Source organism: Mesoplodon bidens, assembly GCF_964165515.1.
Source record: "Mesoplodon bidens genome assembly, chromosome: 19".
Lineage (NCBI taxonomy): Eukaryota > Metazoa > Chordata > Mammalia > Artiodactyla > Ziphiidae > Mesoplodon > Mesoplodon bidens.
In genome coordinates this window covers 33,915,626-33,936,483 of record NC_138179.1, presented here as the reverse complement: position 1 = coordinate 33,936,483, position 20,858 = coordinate 33,915,626, and the positions used below count along the sequence as shown (strand labels likewise).

At 41.8% G+C, this 20,858-nt stretch overlaps 1 protein-coding gene across 2 annotated transcripts; it reads right to left on the bottom strand.

Moving 5' to 3' along the window:
* Positions 1-1,732: 1,732 nt before the first annotated feature.
* On the bottom strand, positions 1,733-19,879 carry PRKAR1A (protein kinase cAMP-dependent type I regulatory subunit alpha). 2 transcript variants are annotated; one of them, XM_081218803.1, is made up of 11 exons: positions 19,780-19,879; positions 16,418-16,597; positions 10,994-11,164; positions 10,095-10,186; positions 9,824-9,885; positions 8,944-8,990; positions 8,113-8,271; positions 6,764-6,824; positions 5,559-5,680; positions 4,549-4,630; positions 1,733-4,212 (listed from the first exon to the last, which is right to left on the bottom strand). In XM_081218803.1, exons 2-11 carry the CDS (start codon positions 16,589-16,591, stop codon positions 4,040-4,042), a joined length of 1,143 nt encoding a protein of 380 aa, XP_081074929.1. In that variant the 5' UTR covers positions 16,592-16,597; positions 19,780-19,879; the 3' UTR covers positions 1,733-4,039. The 2 variants fall into 2 exon arrangements, with proteins under 2 accessions (XP_081074929.1, XP_081074928.1); XM_081218802.1 differs by lacking the exon at positions 19,780-19,879 and adding an exon at positions 19,376-19,509.
* Between the last annotated feature and the right edge of the window lie 979 nt (positions 19,880-20,858).

Genomic DNA, 20,858 nt, shown 5'->3' with positions numbered 1-20,858 from the left:
TCATTCCTGTGTTACGGTGTGTTAAAGACACCTAAGTTAGTATCCACTGTTGCTTCACGAACGCTGAGCTCGGCCAACAGCACTGCTGCTCACGCCTGAGAGAAGCTGGCTAACACATACCCCTCTAGAGGCCCACCACAGCCTTCTCACCCTCGGGACCCCCAGCCAGGACACGAGCACTCCTCTGGGGGCCACTTTAAATAGAGAAATCACCAACAGGAAGTACAAAAATGCAAGAAAGTGGCACTAAGTAGACCAGAACAAGGGCATCTGATTTCAGCTGAAACTAGAAGGCAGAGTGTGCCTGGTCTGACCTCCGCCAGGCACTTGCGTGTAGGGAGACGCAGGCCCACTCCACTCAAGTCCGGGAATGACTGTGACAGTGCCGGGAGTACTGATTTGGGGGTTACAAATGAATTTCAGCAAGTACGCAAATTTGCAAAGTTTGCAAATACAGCATCCGTGAACAATGAGGACCAACTGTAACTGACTTTGAGGCTAACAAAGATGATAAAAAGCCCTCCATCTAGTGGTGACTTAGAAAACCACAAAGCTACTTAATCTACACTGGCAGAGAGCTTTCGCAAAACAAACAAATTCTGTTCATTAGTGGTCTGGGTTTTTAGGCAGCATCAGGATGAAGTCACAGCTCTGGACTTCTGTCAGTACACAAATTTTAACCTTATATGTACACAGTAACACTGACTGCTGTGTGAAATTCCTTAGGGTAAGAAGGGAGAGATTTACCATTCTCCCTTTTATGTTCTCCTCTCCACAGTCTTTACTGATGGCTATTATGATGGTGATCAACACACTGCTTCTCCATGTTGTTTTAGTAGTTTTAGTCCATCTAGAAATACACTGCCAGGGCCTAACAAAAATACAAAAAGGGTTCAGCTGTTCATCTGTGGTTGGAGATAAAGCAATATTAAGAAAACTAACATCATAATACTACTTCAATTTTACACTGTCAATATTTAAGTCATTAAAATACAAAAAGGGATTTCATATAAGCCAGTGTCTTAGAGGGAAAATTAAACTACAACCAGTACAGTCAACCCAGGAAAATTTTCTTCAGTTATACTCTGTTGTGACTCAAAAGGTTCTAACTCCAGCGGGTTGAGGGAGGGGATTACTGAATCTGGACAAAGTGCATGTGTTACAAAGCAGCACAACTTAAGCAATGTTCTAGGCAATGCAACATTATCTCCAACTTCATTGGATGTAAAGAAATTAATTCCAATATGCTAATGAATTCAATTTAATCATCCCCGCCTCAGAAATCTGAGAAATAAATGTTAGAAATGACTTTATATGTATGCAAGATATAGAAGCATACCTAAATATATGAATGCACATATTAAATTTAAACCAAAGAGTATGCTGACCTAGAAATGACATCCCCCATTTAAGTCTGGGAAAGTTCCAAAGCCAGAGAACCAGTCTACCCTCAATAAAAAGGAAATCTTTGACCTCTGATTTAATGTTTTCCTTCCATTGCTCAGTACAGATCTGCTACATCTCAATTACCCTTAAAGAAAGGTTTTTAGATTCATTCTTTGACAAACTGAATTGGAAAACAAACATATTATTCTTTCAAAACACCAATCCCCTAATTCACTTTCGATTTTCATTCGTGCCCACCGGATTAGCAGCTTTGGGGGGTCGGGGGGAGAGGGAGAAGAGAAGCAAAGGAGAAAGGGAAGAAAAACTGATTCGTTAGAGAATTAAATTATTTAATCTTTTTTATTACTTGACCTACCATTGAGACAATCTATAACAAAAAGAAGAGGGTATATTAGCACACACAGTATAATCAGACTAGTGACCAGGAAACAATACAAAATGGTCCTTTGGCCATCTCTGCTTTCGAGAGCAGTGGAGCTCATAAATCCACTTACCAAGCCCAGAAATAATGACTTCTAAAGCCCTGAATATCCACTGAGACAAATGATGCCAGTCGTGATTTCTCATATAGACTGCACAAAGATAAGGCTTTAAATGTGATCATTTTTAAATTCAGACTTAAATTTTCTTAGATTAAAAACTACAAAAGGGAGTAAACAGCAAAGCCCAATGACTTAAGAACAAAACTCATTTAGAAATCAGTGTTATGAATCTAAATATACATGAGCATGATTATATACATATATGAAACTCTGCAAATTTATGGCATTCTAAATAATTTAGTTAAGTACAGTTTTGGCATTTAAACAAAGATCAAATCAAGCTTTAAGCTAATAAGAACATAATTTTTATTTTTAATCTTTTAAATATAAAAAGCTAAACACAAAATACAGACCAGAAAATCCTCATTTAGTAAAGATTATTTTGAAAAATAAAAAATTTGAAATAAGGTGGCTTTCTATCCCACACTAAAATGTAAATAAAATCTCTTTCCCAGATTTATACTCCAAACTTAGTAACAACCCAAAAGCTGTTCAAATCTATGAAAAAAATTTACCATGACCAATTTAAATTACCTGGGAAAGGGGAAGGAGAGGGGATTAAAAATCAGAGCCAGATGCACACAGATGGAAAAAATGCTTGCAGTCACCCCAATATAACCCTATATATTATATAAATCACAATGCAAATAAAAGTGCCTACATTATGGAACTGTGAAATTTTGTTTCAAAAAATAACAATAATAAAAATAAACAGTTGGGTATCATTGGTGCACATGGAATAATGTAACAACACATAACCTTGATAAGGCTGGAAAATACTGAAATAAAGTTAAGACTCAAAACACTCGTTTACACAAAAAAGTTTGCCAGAGAAATAAGCTGGTAGATAGGAAAGCACAACTTTTCAGAAGGATGGCCTTTTAGACCCATTTGAAACACAGACACATCCTACCCCACCCCCAACCCACCATAAATTCTAGTTGATGTAAAAAGGGGAGGAAAGGTTAAAGCAAAGTAAAAAACTTCTTCCTAAATCTCCTGCCCCAGTGAATTTAATGGGGCAAAGTTCCCAACACTGAACTGTGTCCACCTGCCATTTCTCCCTTTAGCAAGCCCACCTCCATTTTGCGGTTACAACATTTAGTCTGTCTATTCCCAGTAAATCCAATCTCCTGGAATCAGTGCTTAAAGAGCATAAGAGATTATTATCCTGGCCTCAACTGAAGGATATACATTAACCAAAAACTCTAAGTTAACAACCAAGAGTGCAGACCTCAAATTCTTATTCTCAGTTCAGCATCTGACGGTCAACATTTGGCACGAGCTGGATAAAGGAAGGTGTAATCAGAATTTGTGAGCTGAGGCAGATGTAGTTAAATCATTACCCAATATTTGCAGCTTATGATTTGGTGTGAACCTTAAAAGGCAGGTAGGTATAGACAGCCACACCTCAACATACTTTAGAATTGGAGAGGAAACATTAAGAACAAGATATAAACAAAACCAGGCAAAGTTGCTTGACAAATAAAAATTCTTGTTAAAAAGAAAAAAAAAAAAGAACTGATCATTTCCACCTGATAATTAGCAAAAATGGGCATTTTTCCACCCTTAAACTAGTTTAAATACAGGCAGATGTCTTTCTACTATACTAAGATTTTTCTATAGCTGTTTTTCCTAATCCTCAGAGCTTAATGAGAAATCGTTTATTCTATAAAGAAGTATAGCATATATGGCCACAGTCTAGAATCTGCTTATGATAACAGGAAACTTCTGTCACTTGAAAGGCAATCTTGCACGGTTACATCATGACTCTACGGTAACTCTTGTGGCACAGGGTCTGCCCTCACCAGAAAGCATGGCACGCGCGGCCCAGGGTGAACACTAACACTGCACAGAGAGAAGCAGGAACAGCCAAGTCTCCACAGAACTCTTTCTATTTATTTAACTGTGTATGAGCACTCAGTTAATGCTCCAAAATAAAAACGGTGCAATAAGAGCAACTTTTAACAGAAACCGACAAGAAGCTGCGATGCCAGTGGCCACGTGGCGCTGCAAAGAGGGGCCAGAGAGCAGTCTGCGTGGAGAAGCCTGGACAGGGAGAGGCGGAAGGGAGGCACGGGAAGCAGGTTTCAGACGGACAGGGACACAAAACTGTTGTACTGCTGGATGTTCCGTTTGAGGATGTCCGAGCACGGGCCAAGAACACGTTCAAACCTCGGGCGGTCCAGCTTGACGCACTTCAGCGGGCCACGGGCAACCACGGTGGCAGCGCGAGGACGATTCATCAGCAGCGCGATTTCGCCTGGAGGAGGGGAAAGGGCCGAGAGTAGGCTAGCTCCCTCAGAAACGCCTCCTGAGGGGCGCCCTCCGGGGAAAAGAAAACCCGTATTTTCCCTCCTAGTAACTCAGTACAGGCCACACTACACCTGCACCTCGGGAAAAAACCAACTGACAGATATGAGACAATCAATAACTTAATTACTAACTGAGTCAAGGTCAAAATCTCATCCTCAGAGTCGAAAACTAAAATAAAAAATAAAATTCAGGAGAAGAAAAGACAAGATCATGAAAGACTGTGATAGCTCACTGAGAAGTGACTTACAGAAACTATGTGTTTATTGTGAGGAAATCCACATACCAAAATAATCAGAAGGCCCCAATCTTCCGACTTCAACAAATTCTTCATTTTCTGAACGACGCTGTAGCACAGCAGCTGAACCCTGTAACAAAATCACCAAAAAGCAAAACACATTAATACTTTCAAATCCTGGGTGGCATTTTAAATATCCTATGCAATTTTAGCTACTCTGCAAAAAAAAAAAAAAAAAAAAGGACTCAGCAGTTATTTCAAATCCAGTGTTCATGTGATAAAAGGTAATTGAAAACAGTCACTACAGGCTTGATGCTTATTTACCCCAGCAGTTCCTGCTAGGAGGTACTTCTCATCACACTGAGGTACTTCGAGGGTTCAGACTCAGGTTAGCAAACTGTAGAAGGAGGGCCAAATCCAAGCTCACTGCTTTTATAAATAAAATTTTATAGGAACAATACACCAATTCATTTAGATACTGTCCATGGCTGCTTTCCCACTATGACAAGAGTTGAGTCTGCAACAGAAACACTATGGCTCATAAATGCCTAAATTACTTACTGTCTGGTCCTTTACAGAAAGAGTTCCTCGACCCCTGGTTTAAACAACACCGATTAGCATCTACTGAGCCACATTCACAGCAAATCTGCTCTGTGGATCTCCTTGGCTGGCAAGAGTATCTGCTATACATTTCCATGGATTGTGACGATATAAAACATGGTAACATTTAGAATTTAAATACCTGCCTTTGATCCTTGTTTGCCAAATTAGCCCAAATGCATGATTTTAACAAGAACGGTGTAGTACATCACAGCCTGTGTGCTAAATGGCTGAGTTCTGTTTGGCTTCTGTGAGGAGAATTAATTTAAGTAGGTCAGAATTCGGCTATTACTTCATGCAAAGCCCTCATTTAAAATGTGGTGGCCTGGCTGAAAACCAAACAACGACATTTCAAAGGGAATGATCATTTTTAAATAAAACTGTTTATCTTAAGAACGGTAGCTGTAAATGAGAACTGGTGTCCCCCTATTCCCCGCCCGGTGCTGCCCCATCTTTACCTCTAAAATAATGAAGAACTCATCTCCCGGCTCCCCCTGCACCACAATCTTCTGCCCGTCTTCAAACTGCACTGGTTCCAACGCATCAGCTACCGTGAGACGCTCCCACTTGTCCAGAGATTCTAAAAGACAGGAATCAAAAGAATTTCGCTGCATTATTTGGTATTGCTAAAAAAACAAAAGGTATAAAGAAGTCAACCAAAATACTCTAGTAGTGGCTCTAATCCAATATGGCACCTGTCTTCAACTACCTCTCGTCTCACCAAGATCCTCCTGTTACTTACAGATGATCCTAGAGCTTTCTTTCAGTAGCCCAGTGGCCAGGTTAACCTATACCAACTGCATCCGATGGTACAGGGGTAAGAAAAATGTAATCGTTAATTATTCCTAAAGACTGCCATCAATGCAAATCGAACCTACAATTACAGGACCCAAAAGTAATAGTTCCAGAGATTCAGAGAAATAATGTATCAATTTAAATCCTCAGTAGAATTAATTTACAAAACCAACAAGAGTAACTAGAAAATAACTTTTGTTCCCAAAGGCCAAACTAACACCCAAGACACTAAACAAATGTAACCATTTCAGAGAAAGGACAAATAAGGGCAAAAAAGTCAATTCACTATAACAAAGCAACGACTCAAGACTATATTACCTTATAAAAATCGCCATTTCCCCTCCCGATGAAGAACAGCTTGTAATAATGTCTCTAAGTCCACATAACAAAATATGTAGAAATGCCTCCAATTACCCTACTTTACTCTAAATTTCCCCACACTTCTAGCATTTTTTCAGAGAAAGCACGCAAATGACACCTATTCTTTCTACAGAGGAAATGCATTCTTGGAAATACTCACTTTCCTGAACCAATAAACTCACTGATGGAGCAAAAGAGAAACAAGTCCCAGGGGGAATAACGGTGAAAGTCCACTCAGGAGAACACTTCCAGTCTTTCTGTCTCTCCAGGAGGAATAAGTAACACTTATTTCTAATTTAGGTCTGTCATATACTAGCAAATTAAACACACTTTAAAATTACTTCTAACTTAGTCAAACTTCAACTCTGCATTCCATGTGGTTTTTGTTACCATTAAAAAAAGAAAAACAGTTGATAACTGGAGCAATCTTTATGAAATACAATCAGTTTCCTTAAGCATTACTAACACTTCAATTTAACAATTCTCCATGCAATCTTCCAGAACTTACCTAAAATAGACACTTTACTAAGAAACTCCTCATACATCTTGCGCTTTCTCAGCGTGCTTCCCTATAAATGAAAAAAGAAAGTGTAATTCACATAATGCTGTGGAGTAAGAAATACTGTTTCAAGTAAATGAACAACAACAACAGAGAAGTCAAAGCTTGCTGCTGCTGCTTGATACATGATTGTTTTTTTCCTGTTGAAGATGGTAAGCCCTCTGTTCAGTTCAATCAAAAGCTCTTAGTAACTTGCTCCTAAAAGAAACACCAGGTATATGCCCAAAGAATTCACAAATTAGTGAAATGTCAAAAAAGCAAACAATCAGTTCTCCAAAAAAACAAAACAAAAAAACAAAAACCCAAGTAATATATGTGACTACAGTTGAATATATTTCCAGCCCAGCGTCCTTTTCCACAACCTTGATCCTCCACAGAAGGAAGGAAATACAACTGCTACCATATAAACAACATCCCACCCTGACAAAGTACCGTAACCCCAAACTAAACCAAAATGTCTTATCTTCAAGGTTTGCTAAATATATCTGGGGGACAGAAAGGGGGAAACACACAGTTCCTCTATAATAAACATCCCTTACACAGTAAATTGCCTTGGCAATTTATATACTTATAAATATATATGTATAATATGTATTTATATTATTTAATATTTATAATATGTATCTATTACATAAGTATATACACAATAGATATACATATCTCCATCCCCCAGTCCAGAAAATTTTCTAAGCACGTCCAACCGCGTACTGTCAAACAGCCAGACATGTAATACACAAATTTAAGAAAGCCATTTAAGATGACTAATGCCATTTACTAGGACTTAAAACACCCAAGCTACTCCATAAATTTGTCAGAAAGTTCTCAGAGTCTAATTACATCAGCAGAACATTCCAGTGCTTTTATTACTTCGTTTATTCCTTTACAGTGAGAGGGGACATGAAACCTGCATCACTGCTAATCTCCTTTCCATTTAGAGAAGCTGATCGCTTCTGAGTGGCCTTCAATAACATCATGCACTTGGAAGCAGCACCTCTCAGGCCGACTGTAATGTGTAAAGATCAGCTAAGGGAAGATGCACTGACTGACAAATGGAGAGATTCCCAAACATAAGCTGACCACTGCGTATACACATTTGTTTCCCATGTTATTTCTGGCCAAAGTTTTGCTCTAAAAGATCACTGTCTCAAACGGTATAATGAATAATGCTAAGTTGGGCTTAATACAAGCATTCAATCGTTAAAAGTAAAAAATATTCTCATTTTAATGTGGTGATACTATTTAAACATTAGTTACACAGTCTGGATTGTGAGCCACACTCCAAATCCCATGTATCTTACCATAAGGATTCTTCTATAGCTGTCTCGGTCGATACCCCACAATTTCACATTTGTCTTTGCCTTGACAGTGGCTGCTCTGGGTGTTCCATAAATCAAAGCAAGTTCCCCAAAGCTCCCTCCTTCCCCAACACTGGTTGCCCACTCATTGTTGACATAGACCTAAAATACAAAAGCATTGTTTTTTTCTACATAGACAAATACGTAAGTATTAAAAACCTGCAAACCTTTTTAAGAGGTCAGAAGCCTGAACTTTGTTTTAAAAAATAAAATGTGTTACATTTTCGGTACACAATGGAGCAAAACAGCTGACTTCTGACAACGAGTTAAGTTCAGAGTGTCTGTAATTTACCTAGTTTAATTATCTGATACGAAAAAGGTCCTCTGTAAGGATGACCAGGGCAAAAAAAGTGAACTAAGCATTAATATTAACCGTATGTATTTACAGAGCACTGTGCCAGGCACTGTGCTAAGCAAGCATTTTACCTGCAGGAGGTACCGAGTTTTCTAATAATCCTATGCGAGCAACAAGACTTCCAGAACCAAGAAAGCTGTACCAAGTCTCCCAGCTCACGACCGGTCTAGACTCTCCCTGACACCTGTCTTATTCCACAGCACACACACACGCCTTAACCACTAATCTAGCAAAAGTTCTGAACTGTAGGTCTAGCTAAAGAAATTACCTTTAGAAAGTATCAGTGTCAGTAAAATATTTGGCAAAAGGAATCGAACATACAAGGACGTAACAGCCCTTCAGAAACGCTTAGAAGCAATAAATATCAACAAGTTGACTTTTAAGATTATCAACATATTTTTGCAATTATTAAATCTTACATCCATCTCTCCTTGATCAATCACATAGAAGTTATCCCCTTCATCACCTAAAAATGAGGAGAGTAAAAAAAAAGTTAGAAGCATATTAATTAAAGAAGCACAAATCAAACCAAATTAATGTAAAATAATGAACTTATGTTAGAGAGGTGCTGTGAGAGAAGAGTTTACAAATTAACAGAACCTTTCAAGAAAAAAAGTCCAGCAATTTATTTTAAAAGTCATAAAACTGAGTTTTTAGTCATCTCATGGCGAAGAATGCCTCTGGAAAAAAAAAAAAGAGCCACTTGTGTGTACAAAGACATTAAACATTACATCATCTATAACAACAACAAAACAAAAAACAACTCAAATAGTAAGCAACAAATATCAGATTGTCACTAAACAAGAAAACATATGGATTATGAAGACCCATGAAAATATCGAGAGTAAATAAGAAAGGAAAAAAGAGAGGATACCAAAAGATGAGATCCATGTTACTATATATGGTCAAAAAAGGTAAGAATCAGCAGTAGAAGGCATAGAACCTTATAAAGAGATGGGCTAGATGATGAAGAATATAAGTGTTTTGCTTATTTTCTACTTTATTTTACTTCGTAAGTGGTTAATAATCAATATAAAGGATATATGAAATATGTGTGGTTCTGGAATTCCATACAAAGTAAAAATGCATGAATTCCCTTTAACAGTTACCATAAACAAAACTATATCAGATGTTAGGGAAATATTAGTCCCTTAGGCAAGGTGTGCCTTTTAGCTCAAAAGATTTTAATTAAAAGAAATAAGAAAATCCAGTAGTATAACAGAAGGAAAATGGTAGGCTTAAAGAGAAAAACAAACTTCAATAATAATAGTGCGTGCCATAAAAGCAGCAACCCCTTACCTTGCTGAATAACAGTCTCTCCAGCAATAAAGGAAACCGGAAACATGGCATCAAAAATATCACTGCAAGGGAGAGAAGGCCTCGCGTTACATTTCATGTGCTGCTTCTGTGGATTTCAAACATTAACCTGAGAATTAAAGCTCCCAGATTTTCAGCCTGGATTGTTATCAGGTGAACAATTACTAAGAGCCTTAAAACTTGCAACAGTGATGAGACTAGTTTGGGACACCAACTGTACTGAAAAATAGTATAACAAAGTACCTGTACCTACCTTCTCTCATTATCATCAAGATGTGAAAACAGAACATTCTTTTCAATGGCTTTGGCTAAAGCAGCCATTGTCTTATAATCTTTTGGTATAACCTAAGAAAGAACAGAAAGTCAAAATGACAATTCCATAAACCAAGACCACTTCATGTTTGCAACCTCAATTACAATGAAATGTCAAGCTACATTACGGTATTTAAACAAGGCTGCTTTGAGTTAAATATTTTCAACACAACACTCTCACACTGTCTTTGATCCACAAAGTACTCAACAAATACTGACTCAATAATCCCCTTTGCCTACATCTAGGCCTGTGTTTAAAGGCTAGTATTTGGTTCCTAGTCAACAGCTAAAGGAACAAACCAAAATCACCTTGCCCAAGGTGATTAGTGAGGCAAAACTAAGCATTTTATGACAATTGGTCATTTTCTAAACTGTGATCACGTACTGTTAGTCTCACAACCTCTTGCGAGCACAATTCTCTTCCCGCTTCAGGCTAACAGCGTAACTCGAAATGGCAGACTGGCTCTAAGAGCCAACTGAGACAAATGACGCTTGGGGGTAAAAGGTTGAAAGCCACAACATGAATTACAGGATGTCAAGAAACTGACACCATGATTCAAGAGAAAAAACTGCCTGCTCTTCTACTGCAAAACAACATACAAAAGAAAACCCCCAAAACTCACTTATGCACTGTTTTATAATTACTGTTAGTTATTTCCTGTGATGGCATGCTGTTACAGAAACCTGTTCCCCAAGTACCCAGAACTGTCCAGGATAGAGTACGATCCACCCTGTTTGTGTTTTACTACTCAAAACAGTACACGCATTCATCAAAGGAGACTGGATGACTACCACGTGGGTCCCAAAACCATGTCCTCAGTGTTCAGATATCAAAACTACCTTCCTCACGTAGGATGCAGCATCTTCCTCCGTGTAGACCTCGGCACTGATGGCACCTCGTCGCCTCCGGCCCTTTACCGCTGGGTTCGGTGGAGGAGGAGAGATTTCATCCTCCCTCGAGTCTGCACGAGAGCTCGCTTTCTGCAGAGTCTGGATCTGTTTTGCCTCCTCCTAAAAACGATGGTAAGTTTATAAAATGAGACCCTTCAGCATGGCATTCTTCAGCTGGTATTCTCATACTCCAATGACGGTCCTTCTCAGTCACTTCAAATCTCTCCCTCTATTACCAAGGTGAAAGTTAAGGGGCAAAGGTCAATTACAAATGGGGGAAAAAGTGGAGAGTCAAGCTTGAGAAGAAATACTCTGGAAAGACTTTACTGTTTCTCAGAGGGTAACAGATGCTATATTTATTAATGAACAAAAGCCACTGGTACAGGGCACGTAACATGCAAATAAAAAATTATATACTCATTATGATAATATACCGACAATGATTTGTAATGCACTCAACAGTAATGAACTGCAAAACAAAAGGCTGGTGAATTAGTGTGAGATCCCTGCCCCGCCCAAGAATGCCATCTAGGAATAATCACTCAGGCACAGCAAAGTGATAGAAGAATGTCTAGATTACTGTGTTACTCCATTAATTCAATATGTATTCTCTGGATCTGCCACGCCAAGTCTACACTAGGCAAGGGGAATATAAAAACCAATAGGAGGGTTTCCCTGGTGGCGCAGTGGTTAAGAATCCGCCTGCCAATGCAGGAAACACGGGTTCGAGCCCTGGTCCCGGAAGATCCCACATGCCGCGGAGCAACTAAGCCCATGCACCACTACTACTGAGCCTGTGCCCTAGAGCCTTCGAGCCACAGCTACTGAAGCCCACGCGCCTAGAGCCCGTGCTCCGCAACAAAAGCCACCGCAATGAGAAGCCCATGCACAGCAAGGAAGACCCAACGCTGCCATAAATAAATAAATTAAAAAAAAAAAAAAAAACAATAGGAGAGAGTCCTGAGCCTGTGGAGCTCATGTTCTAGCTGGAGTCTCAGGTATAAACAAATAATGAAATGTGATGGTAACCTAGAATTTAACTAAGATCGGATGTAACAATACTTCTCCTAACAGAGCTGGAAGCATTCTTTATGGTCAGGGTTGACACCTGAAGTTAAAACAAAAAAAAGTTTACCTGCTTTTAAAATCTTATTAAACCAATCCGTTTAAAACTGATATCAACTACTTAACGTTCTTATTTTTCAGATCTAGGGCCTTAAAAAGAAATTCCTCTCAGGTCTTCAGTGAAGAATGAGTTATGCCTGACGTAAAATCAGAATGAAAAAAGCCAAGAATGGTGAGCTATTTACATTCTCATTCATCTGACTCACCCTCCATTATTTTTCTAAGCCATCTTTCAAATTCTAAATGAACTCAGCATTTACTATTTCTGAAAATTTTTTGATAAAAAAGAAACTAAGGAGCTGCCTACTTTTTCTCCTGCATGGTACTCAGCTCTGCATTTGGCATCAAGACAAATAAAAAAACATATAAACACAGCAAGGAAAGTCTAGAACGATAACAATCAAGGCAGTAATAGTGTTTATCTCTATTATAGACTCATGTTTGATTTTTATTTTTTTATTTTTTGGAGGGAGGAATTGGCTTTATTTTTCTCATTTCTCTAGATTTTCTAATTTTCAATTAAAAACACAGTAAGAAAAGCCTGTAACAAAAACAACTTTAATATATTTGCATATTTAGTTACAAATGCACTTACCTGTTGACCAAATAATCCAGTAAGTCTACTGCCAGGAATTTATTCTAAAATATGCATGTGTGTGAAATGACAGCTATATAAAGTTACTTATTATATCATTGCTTTTAATAGTAAAACACTGGAAACCACCAAAATGGTTGTCAACATGGTGATTAAATAAACTGTAGTACATCCATACAATGGAATACCATGCACATGCTAGATATGAATTTGTAAGTGCCCATATATTATCCCTGGAACACAGGCTGCACTCTAGGAAGACAACGAAGTGGGAAAAAGACTTTTTATTGTCATATCCTTTTGTACCTGCAGAATTCTGAACCATGTGCAAATATAGAACCATTTTAAAAAAATACATTTTTAAAGAAAACCCACTTCATTTTCATTCCGGTAATTCCAGTAAACAGGTAAGGTTTTCCCATTCCATATTAACAGAGAACTTTAAAACTCAAGTCTCCCCCAAAGTCTAAAGTTCAAGAGTATAAATGAAAACACAAATTCTACCCCCAAAACCTGTCACTGATATTTCACAAAAATTTCATGGAAAGTTTCACAAGTAATATCTCATTTGGAACTGTCTTCTATCTAACTGAATTTTTAAGACTATTTTGAAGTACCAAAAGCATTTTGATTTTAACACTGTTTCATGGGTTTTCATCTTCAATAGCAATCAGCTAGAACCTAATCCTGGTGACTCAGAGCCCTTACTCAGATCATCGATTTCTATTACACGTTTTTACGTCCTTTTTCTTGCTGTTGTCATTCATCCTATGGTCCTTCTCCTCCCTCCTCAGTTCTCTCACTTATTAAAACAAAAACAGACAAAAGAACCCCTCCCAGTCCACTTACTGTCAACATATTCTAGAGTATTAAGCTCCGATGCTGTGCCCACTGCTTATTTAATATGCTTTCAACAATCACTATTTGTCCCCTCCCTGCCCCTGCCGTTCCATGCTTCCCTGTAGGTGAAGTAAATATCCCGGGGCTGGGGACAGGCATGGGGCTGGGCATGTGGCTTGCTTTGCCATAGCATGTCCTCTTGTAAGATCTGACTCTGGCCCCCGCAGCATCCGATCCCCCTCGGCCTTGGGAGCAGCTCTCGACCCCAGAACAAGACACATGGAGCCAAGAAGAGAAGGTCGCTGAGCCCACAAGAGCTCCACATGACCAAGAAATGAGGACTTCTGTAGTAAATGAATGAAATGTGGGGGTCGTATGGTACTACAACATACAGCTACTACCCTGTATGACCACAGCCAAGTTACTAGATTTCTCTTGGTTTTACCTGCTACCTCTGTAAAATGGTGATAATCACCAACCTCACACCTCTGAAATAATGAGTATGTATGTATGTATGTATGTATGTAAAGTGCTCACACAGTACCTGGCACGCAGAAGACACTCCATGGTCGGAGCTGTTAAAATTCCTCTGATCTACCAGACAGGGAGGTTCTAATAAATATATGCAGAAAAGAGGATTCAAATTACAGGTAACAGTCTGAAATAAACCGCAGAAGCTTTCAATGGAGTTTTTTGGTGCATTTCTTGTTGAGCAGTTGAGGGTACCAGAAACATGACCCCTGGTTAACACAGGGAAAGAGGTGACAAGAGTGTGACCATATTTTCACACATATAACCTAACACCTAATGCACAGAACAATGACCTGTTGAAAACCTAGTTACTTGAAAGTCCAGATATTTACATTCAACCCTGGCTAAAGGAATGTATGCAAGTGAACAAAGATCCTTGAATTATAGGAAAAAGTGTTAAGCTGTGACTTTCATTAAAAGGCAAAGAAGCCAACACACATTAAATTAAAAAATCCCACGTGCGAAGAAACTACTTTAATGATCATTTCTTGTTTTCCCCTTGGTCAGTGCTTAAACAGGGCTATGAGAGTACAGGCTCTGAAATGAGCACCACACACTCAACACTCCCTATAAAAAGACACACCCTTCACGTCTCACCAACCTCACCCCTCATCAGATGGCTTCTATTGATGTCCAAAGAGAAGAGGGATCACCTTACGGTGATCAATTTCAGAATCAGGTCTTCAGGAACACACTTCACTTCAAAACAGGGAAGGCCCACAGCAGCCTGGCGCTACAGTACTTCACTATCAGGAAACTGCTTAAATAAGAGAAAACCAGACTTTCTACCACAATTCCAAGACAGCAAGGCTACATTCATCGGGACTGGTTAGGTTTGTTTTGTTGTTGTTGTTTTTGCGGTACGCGGGCCTCTCACTGTTGTGGCCCCTCCCGTTGCGGAGCACAGGCTCCGGACGGGCAGGCTCAGTGGCCATGGCTCGCAGGCCCAGCCGCTCCACGGCATGTGGGATCTTCCCGGACCGGGGCACGAACCCACGTCCCCTGCATTGGCAAGCGGACTCTCAACCACTGCACCACCAGGGAAGCCCCTGCTGTTGTTTTTGATTAATCTAATCATGGTAATAGACACCAATTTCAACAAACAGCTTTTCAAGAAAACAGTAGAAAATTCCTGATCACTGAGCCACCCATTTTTTTAAACATTAGTAAAACAGACTCTTTTACTAGTAAATTATGCTGGTTAAGAAACTGTCCAAACCAGTGGGATATATTACAAATATTTCTGCAATACAATTAGATAATTAACAATCATATACCTAAGAAAATGCCTCCCAACTGGTTCACAATTATGAACCACATCAAAACTTCAATATGCTTAAGAAAACCTGTCGATTTATCTTGCTGAATTTCAGAAGCAAATCAAACAAACTACTCAAAACGTTCAACAATCCAAACTTTCTCATTCATCATTTTTTGAGGGAAGTGAACTGAAGCATCCACCTTGATGAAAAATGATCATTTTGCTTAGAAAAGCACACACCACATGCTTAGGTCCCACTGACATACACAGAATGAGGATGAACAACAACGACTAAAAACTGCACTCATTTTTTTTCCAGAGGAAACAAGTCCTGACCAGAACTGTAAAGTAAAAATTTGACAACCATCAATCTTGATCTCTCTGCTCTAGAGTCGATTCACCTGAGACATATTCTACAGTAAAACACACTTCACTAATTCAGAGTTTCTGAAATATCAGTCACAAGCTAGACTCAACTGTTTCATTACAGTGATTTCAAAAGGTGGGATAAAACTTATAAGTTACTTGCTTTGCTGAAGAAAAAAGCATTAAATGCTTTCAAGTACTGTAGAATTTCTCACTTCATACCACTGTTGTACTACTTTTAAAAAAATTTTTACTGGAGTATAGCTGATTTACAATGTTGTTAGTTTCTGCTGTACAGTGCCGTACTACTTCTGATCAACTGTACCTAGTCAGTTATTTCATTTAGTCAGTTTTATGTACTAATTAAAATAGTTACAAGGAACTATGTTTGGAAAACGAAAACCTGTTAGCCAAGTAAACTTAGCATACAGATTGGTTTTGGTAAGTTCTACTGATTACAAAGTTAAAAATTACTTCAAGTGCGTTAACTACACTTCTTTCCTGAGGTTCTATTTTAGATGATGATGATTATGATTATAAATTATGATTTGGTCAGAATTCCTTTTCTTCCAAAAGATACAAATCAGCGACACTCTTACAGCATCCCCTTTAACAACCATCAGGGTCATCTCACGCTCTGCCCATTTATTTTTACCTTCTCCAACCTCTCAAAGTATTCCCTGAGGAATGCCATGGGCCTCTCGGGCCGCACGGTGCACAACTGCACGATGGAGTCCTTGAGCAGGGCCTGGATGTTGTGCTTCTGCACGTAGAGCTCGCATTCCCGGAGGCTGCGCTCCTCCTCGCTGGCGGTGCTGCCAGACGCCATGGCTTGCTATAGGGAAAACACACAGATGCTTGTGAAAACTGTTTACAAAGAGCAAATGTCAATTTGGCCTTTGACCTAACAAATTCACTAGGCAACTGATTCACAAAGATTTCTTTCTAAGTAGATTTTTTTTAAAACAGGGAGGTGAGGGCTAGGGAGTAAAGTATGTACAGAAATAGCATTCTCTCAAAGTAGTGTTTCACTGAGGTCCTGCTGCACAGGATCTAGGCTCTGCAGGCAGCAACAGTGAGAAGAACCTCAGCTCTCGGAGGAAGTATGAGCCACTTATGCCCGGCAGAGGCGGGGTGCTGAGGAGTCAGGCCCTTAAGGGAATTTCATTCAGTTCTCCTCCTACAAAAGAAATCATGACTCCGTGCGAAGTGTGTACATGGCAAACGGGACAGAGAATTACAAGGGCACACAAGTCGGCTCTAAGTGAAAGCAAGAAAGCACAAGAAAGAACATCTGACATTCCCTATACGTAACCTGGATCCCAGGGGAGTGTCCTAATCTCACCCAGCAAACCACTGGAGCAAAGGCTCTGGTTAGCCAACTACTAGCGCAATCAACATTTTTTAAAACACAAAAGAAACCCCAGATGAGTTATAAAAGCAACTTTTAATCCTAGACTCTTTTTACCAGATTCCAGCTCTAGATGATAACACACTTACCCACTAGTAAGAGGGCAAATCCTTAATAGAAAAAAAAAAAAAAACACATAAACAAAGAAACACCTTACCAAGTAAACGATAAAAGATCTGTACAGGAAAAAAAACATTTTATTCATCTGGACAGGAAAATGTTAAAACATAAAGTTTTAAACTCACATGAAGACTCAATAGATAAAACTGCATTTAGTGAATTTTAGAAGGTTCAAACTACCTCGATGTGAAGTAAAATAAACAAATATAAGAATGGGCAGCTAACCTCACCCTGGAATTAAAAGCTTACTAATTTAACAAAAGAGCCATAAACTGTTTTCCCTTCAACTCCTAATTATAAAGTAATTAAGATTAGAAGATAAAAGTGAGGTCTCCTCCACTTTGCAACTGAATTCAATACTAGTTGGTCTTTTCCAAATGTAATGTCACAAAACCACTGAGATGACATTGTAAATTTCAAAGGAGAAACAATCAGCAGAGTAAAGAGCTACCGTGCTGTTAGGCATCTTGTTTTGACAACTTTCATGGCAAGGGTCAATAACAAGTAAACTAATTAACAGACCATGAGAAAGTCTGTTGCTCCCTGACAAGCACGTAAATTAGAGGCCACAGAAAAAGACTCATGCTGCTACTTCAGAAATAAACACTCTAATACAAACACAAAAAACAAAACAAACGCAAAAAAAAAAAAAACACGTTACTTTCGGATAGATTTACACCAGCCTCTTTTCCAGTTCAACCACACGAACTGAGAATCCACTTCAGTAGGATTTTCTGCATTTGAAAAAATACTGTACTGAAAGCCACCGAGAACAATGATCAATCAGATCTTTCTATGCTTCAAAACATTCAGATCCATCTCAGGAATATCAATACATGTATTCAACGGATCAGAGAAATCATTCGAAGATCAGGTCTGTGGTAGAAATGAGAGAACTGGGGCTAAGCGGTGAGACTGGTTTGTTGTTTGCAACAATGTATTTAAAACACCGAAAGGAGGACACTGGAAATAAGGTAGCATATTAACATAAATGCCCAAGGACTGGCGCAGTCAGGTCACCGTGTGAACCCCGGAATATCCGTATGTCACAGTCTTAATTTTTTAATCGAATACACCTAGATTAAGTCCGTCCTCGTACTTGGTTGTAAAAGCCTAACAATTTAGCTCCCCCCGCCCCCAATTATTTAACTGCTGCAAAACGTACACTGCATTGCCTCTCCTCCTAAAAAAACACTGAAATTCTTTCTTTCGGAAAGTCGGTTTTGACACAATTCCGTTTCAAAGGGATCACATGCGAGGCGCTATGCCAGACACCTTGAGAAACTCGCTGATTCAGGCCGCAGACCCTCAGACCAACCCTCAGACCAGCCAGGAGCCCTTCCTGGGGGTCATCCTCGGAGCACCGAGAAGACCCATCTCTCGGGCACCCCTCCGGTGGTGACGCCGTTCGGCGTCGCACCTGCACTGAGCTGCCGGGGGAGGGGGGCGGGTCACAGGTACCGCGCACGTTTCGGGGGCAAGGACACGGAAGTGCCCTTCACTCCACTTAGGCCACAGTCACGGCCACGAGCGGAAGGGAGACCCATCCTGCATCCCGCTCTGGTCGGAAGGCCAAGAGGAGACCTGGGGGGCGGGGACCAGGAAAGGGGGGCAGAGGAGAGGGAACAGAAAGCCACAGAGCGGCCGGGCGACGACCACCGCGAGGGCGGGGCGACAATCCCGGGAAGAAAGGGGAAGCGCCCGCGGGAGAGGCCGGGGAGGAGGCCGGAGGGAGGAAAACGAGGACCGCGGGGTCCCCAGAGCAGCCGGAAAAGCCGGGGGGCGATGGCGGATTCCGGGGACATCTCGCCACCGTCCTTCAGGAGACGCGGGAGGGCGAGCGGGGAGGCCGCAGGGGCGGGGCGGCCGGAGCGGGCCCCGGGGGTCTGGGGGGCGCAGACCCGGGCCAGGGAGCTAGGCCCGCGGGAGGCCCTCTGGAGGCGCCGGGCCGGGAGGCGCAGGGGGTGCGGCCGTCCCCCGCAGGTCGCTCCCCGCGACGCCATCTTGGATCGGCCCGGCGCCTCCAAACGGGCGGCTGGCGGCAAAACTGGGCGCGCGGGGGCCCCCGCCGAGGCCTCTCACCTGCGGGCGGGCGGCGGCGGGCTCGGACTGCGGTCGAGGCGGCGGCCGGCGGAGCTACCTCAGCGCTCCCCTCCCAGCCCGAATCCACTCGGCTACAGCTGCTCCTCGGCGGCTCCACCGGAAACGGCCGCGCCGCAGCCAATCAGCGCCCGGCTGCTGACGTCAATGCGCCTCGCTCTGGCCAGAGCCGTCGCCTTGGCAACCTTAAAGGGGCAGCGGCCCCGGGTCCTCCGCCGCTGCTCGTTGAAGGACCCTCGCCCTTCCTCCGCCTAGAATGGTCCCCCTTCTACTCTTCTTTCATTCCTACCTCGTCCCTCGTACGCAGCTCTCCTCGCGCTTGCCTCTGGTCTTCTCACTCTCTCTAGCCCGGGGCTTCCCTCCTCTGTTCACCTGCCGCCCCTTACCTGTTCCAGGCTGGACGCCACAGGTCCTCTTTTTTCTCTCTGCTGCTCTTCGCTCGCTCTCCGCGCGGCTGTGGGCAGCTCCCCTCTCTCCTCCTCTCCTCTCTTCTCCCCACCCTCACTCCCACCTCCCTCGCCGCCTCTGCCTTTTCTCCCTGCCTTCAACCCCCGCCCCCAACCCAGGCCGACCCACGTGGGGCGTCTCGGATGACAGGTGGGCGACTCCGCCCCGTAGCCCGGGCCGGAGGGGGACGCGGGGCCGGGGAGGGGGAATTCCTGCCGCTTCCAAGCCCCGGAGGAGGTGGCGGATCCGCGGCAGCTGCGCCAGGGGCCGAGCGCGGGCGGATCCCGGGATGCGCACGCCCGCCGCTTATCCTGTGCTCGGCTAGCGCCGCGGCCTCTGGGCTCCGGGCCGCCATCCGGTCCAGGAAATCCGAGCCCTGCCAAGTGTCTACTTGGCCAACCGGACCGCTCTCCCCTCCGGGGGTGCTGTCGCCAGTGGAGGCCACACAGTCCCTATAGGCACAAAATGCTGGAAAGGACTTTGTCGGGGTCCAAGAGAGGCCTGAGTCCTTCTAGCTCCTGGAATGCCCCCATCCTCGCCCCGACCCCGCATAATGAGAAGTACAAAACGTGCAGGTGGGCACAAACCGTCTGTGACCACACGAGAAATCCCAACCGCCTGTAAAACCTGCCCTCATCGTGGGTGATGGAGGGGAGGGCGGGGGAGCGACTTCTTTACTGCTTCAGCCATTTTTTTTTTCCCATGCAAGTATCCGCCCGTGGAAGAGGAAAGGGGATGAGAGGCAGGGGACGCTTTCGGACATATGAAGTAGCTAAAAGAATAAAGACCCTTGGAACACACGTATCTTTGTGTCTGGCTGGTACCTGTTGTACCCTTGGGGTATATAGCTCTAGGGCAGTATGTGTAAAATACACAATGGATTTAACACATAATACACAAAATATAAAAATACCTCTAATAATTTTTATACTGATTCCAGTCCGAAACCGTAATATTTTGGATATATTCGGTTAAATATTATTAAGATTAATTTCGCTTTTGTTTTTTACCTTTTTAA

Bases quoted from the DNA above. Each gene is read 5' to 3' on its own strand.
- PRKAR1A (XM_081218803.1), bottom strand. From the start codon at position 16,591: ATGGCGTCTGGCAGCACCGCCAGCGAGGAGGAGCGCAGCCTCCGGGAA. The intron at 8,991-9,823 runs GTAAGGGGTTGC...CCTCATTTTTAG, and splicing joins AGAGACTGTTATTCAGCAAG to GTGATGAAGGGGATAACTTC. The intron at 5,681-6,763 runs GTAAGTTCTGGA...CCTGTCTTTTAG, and splicing joins TAGTAAAGTGTCTATTTTAG to AATCTCTGGACAAGTGGGAG.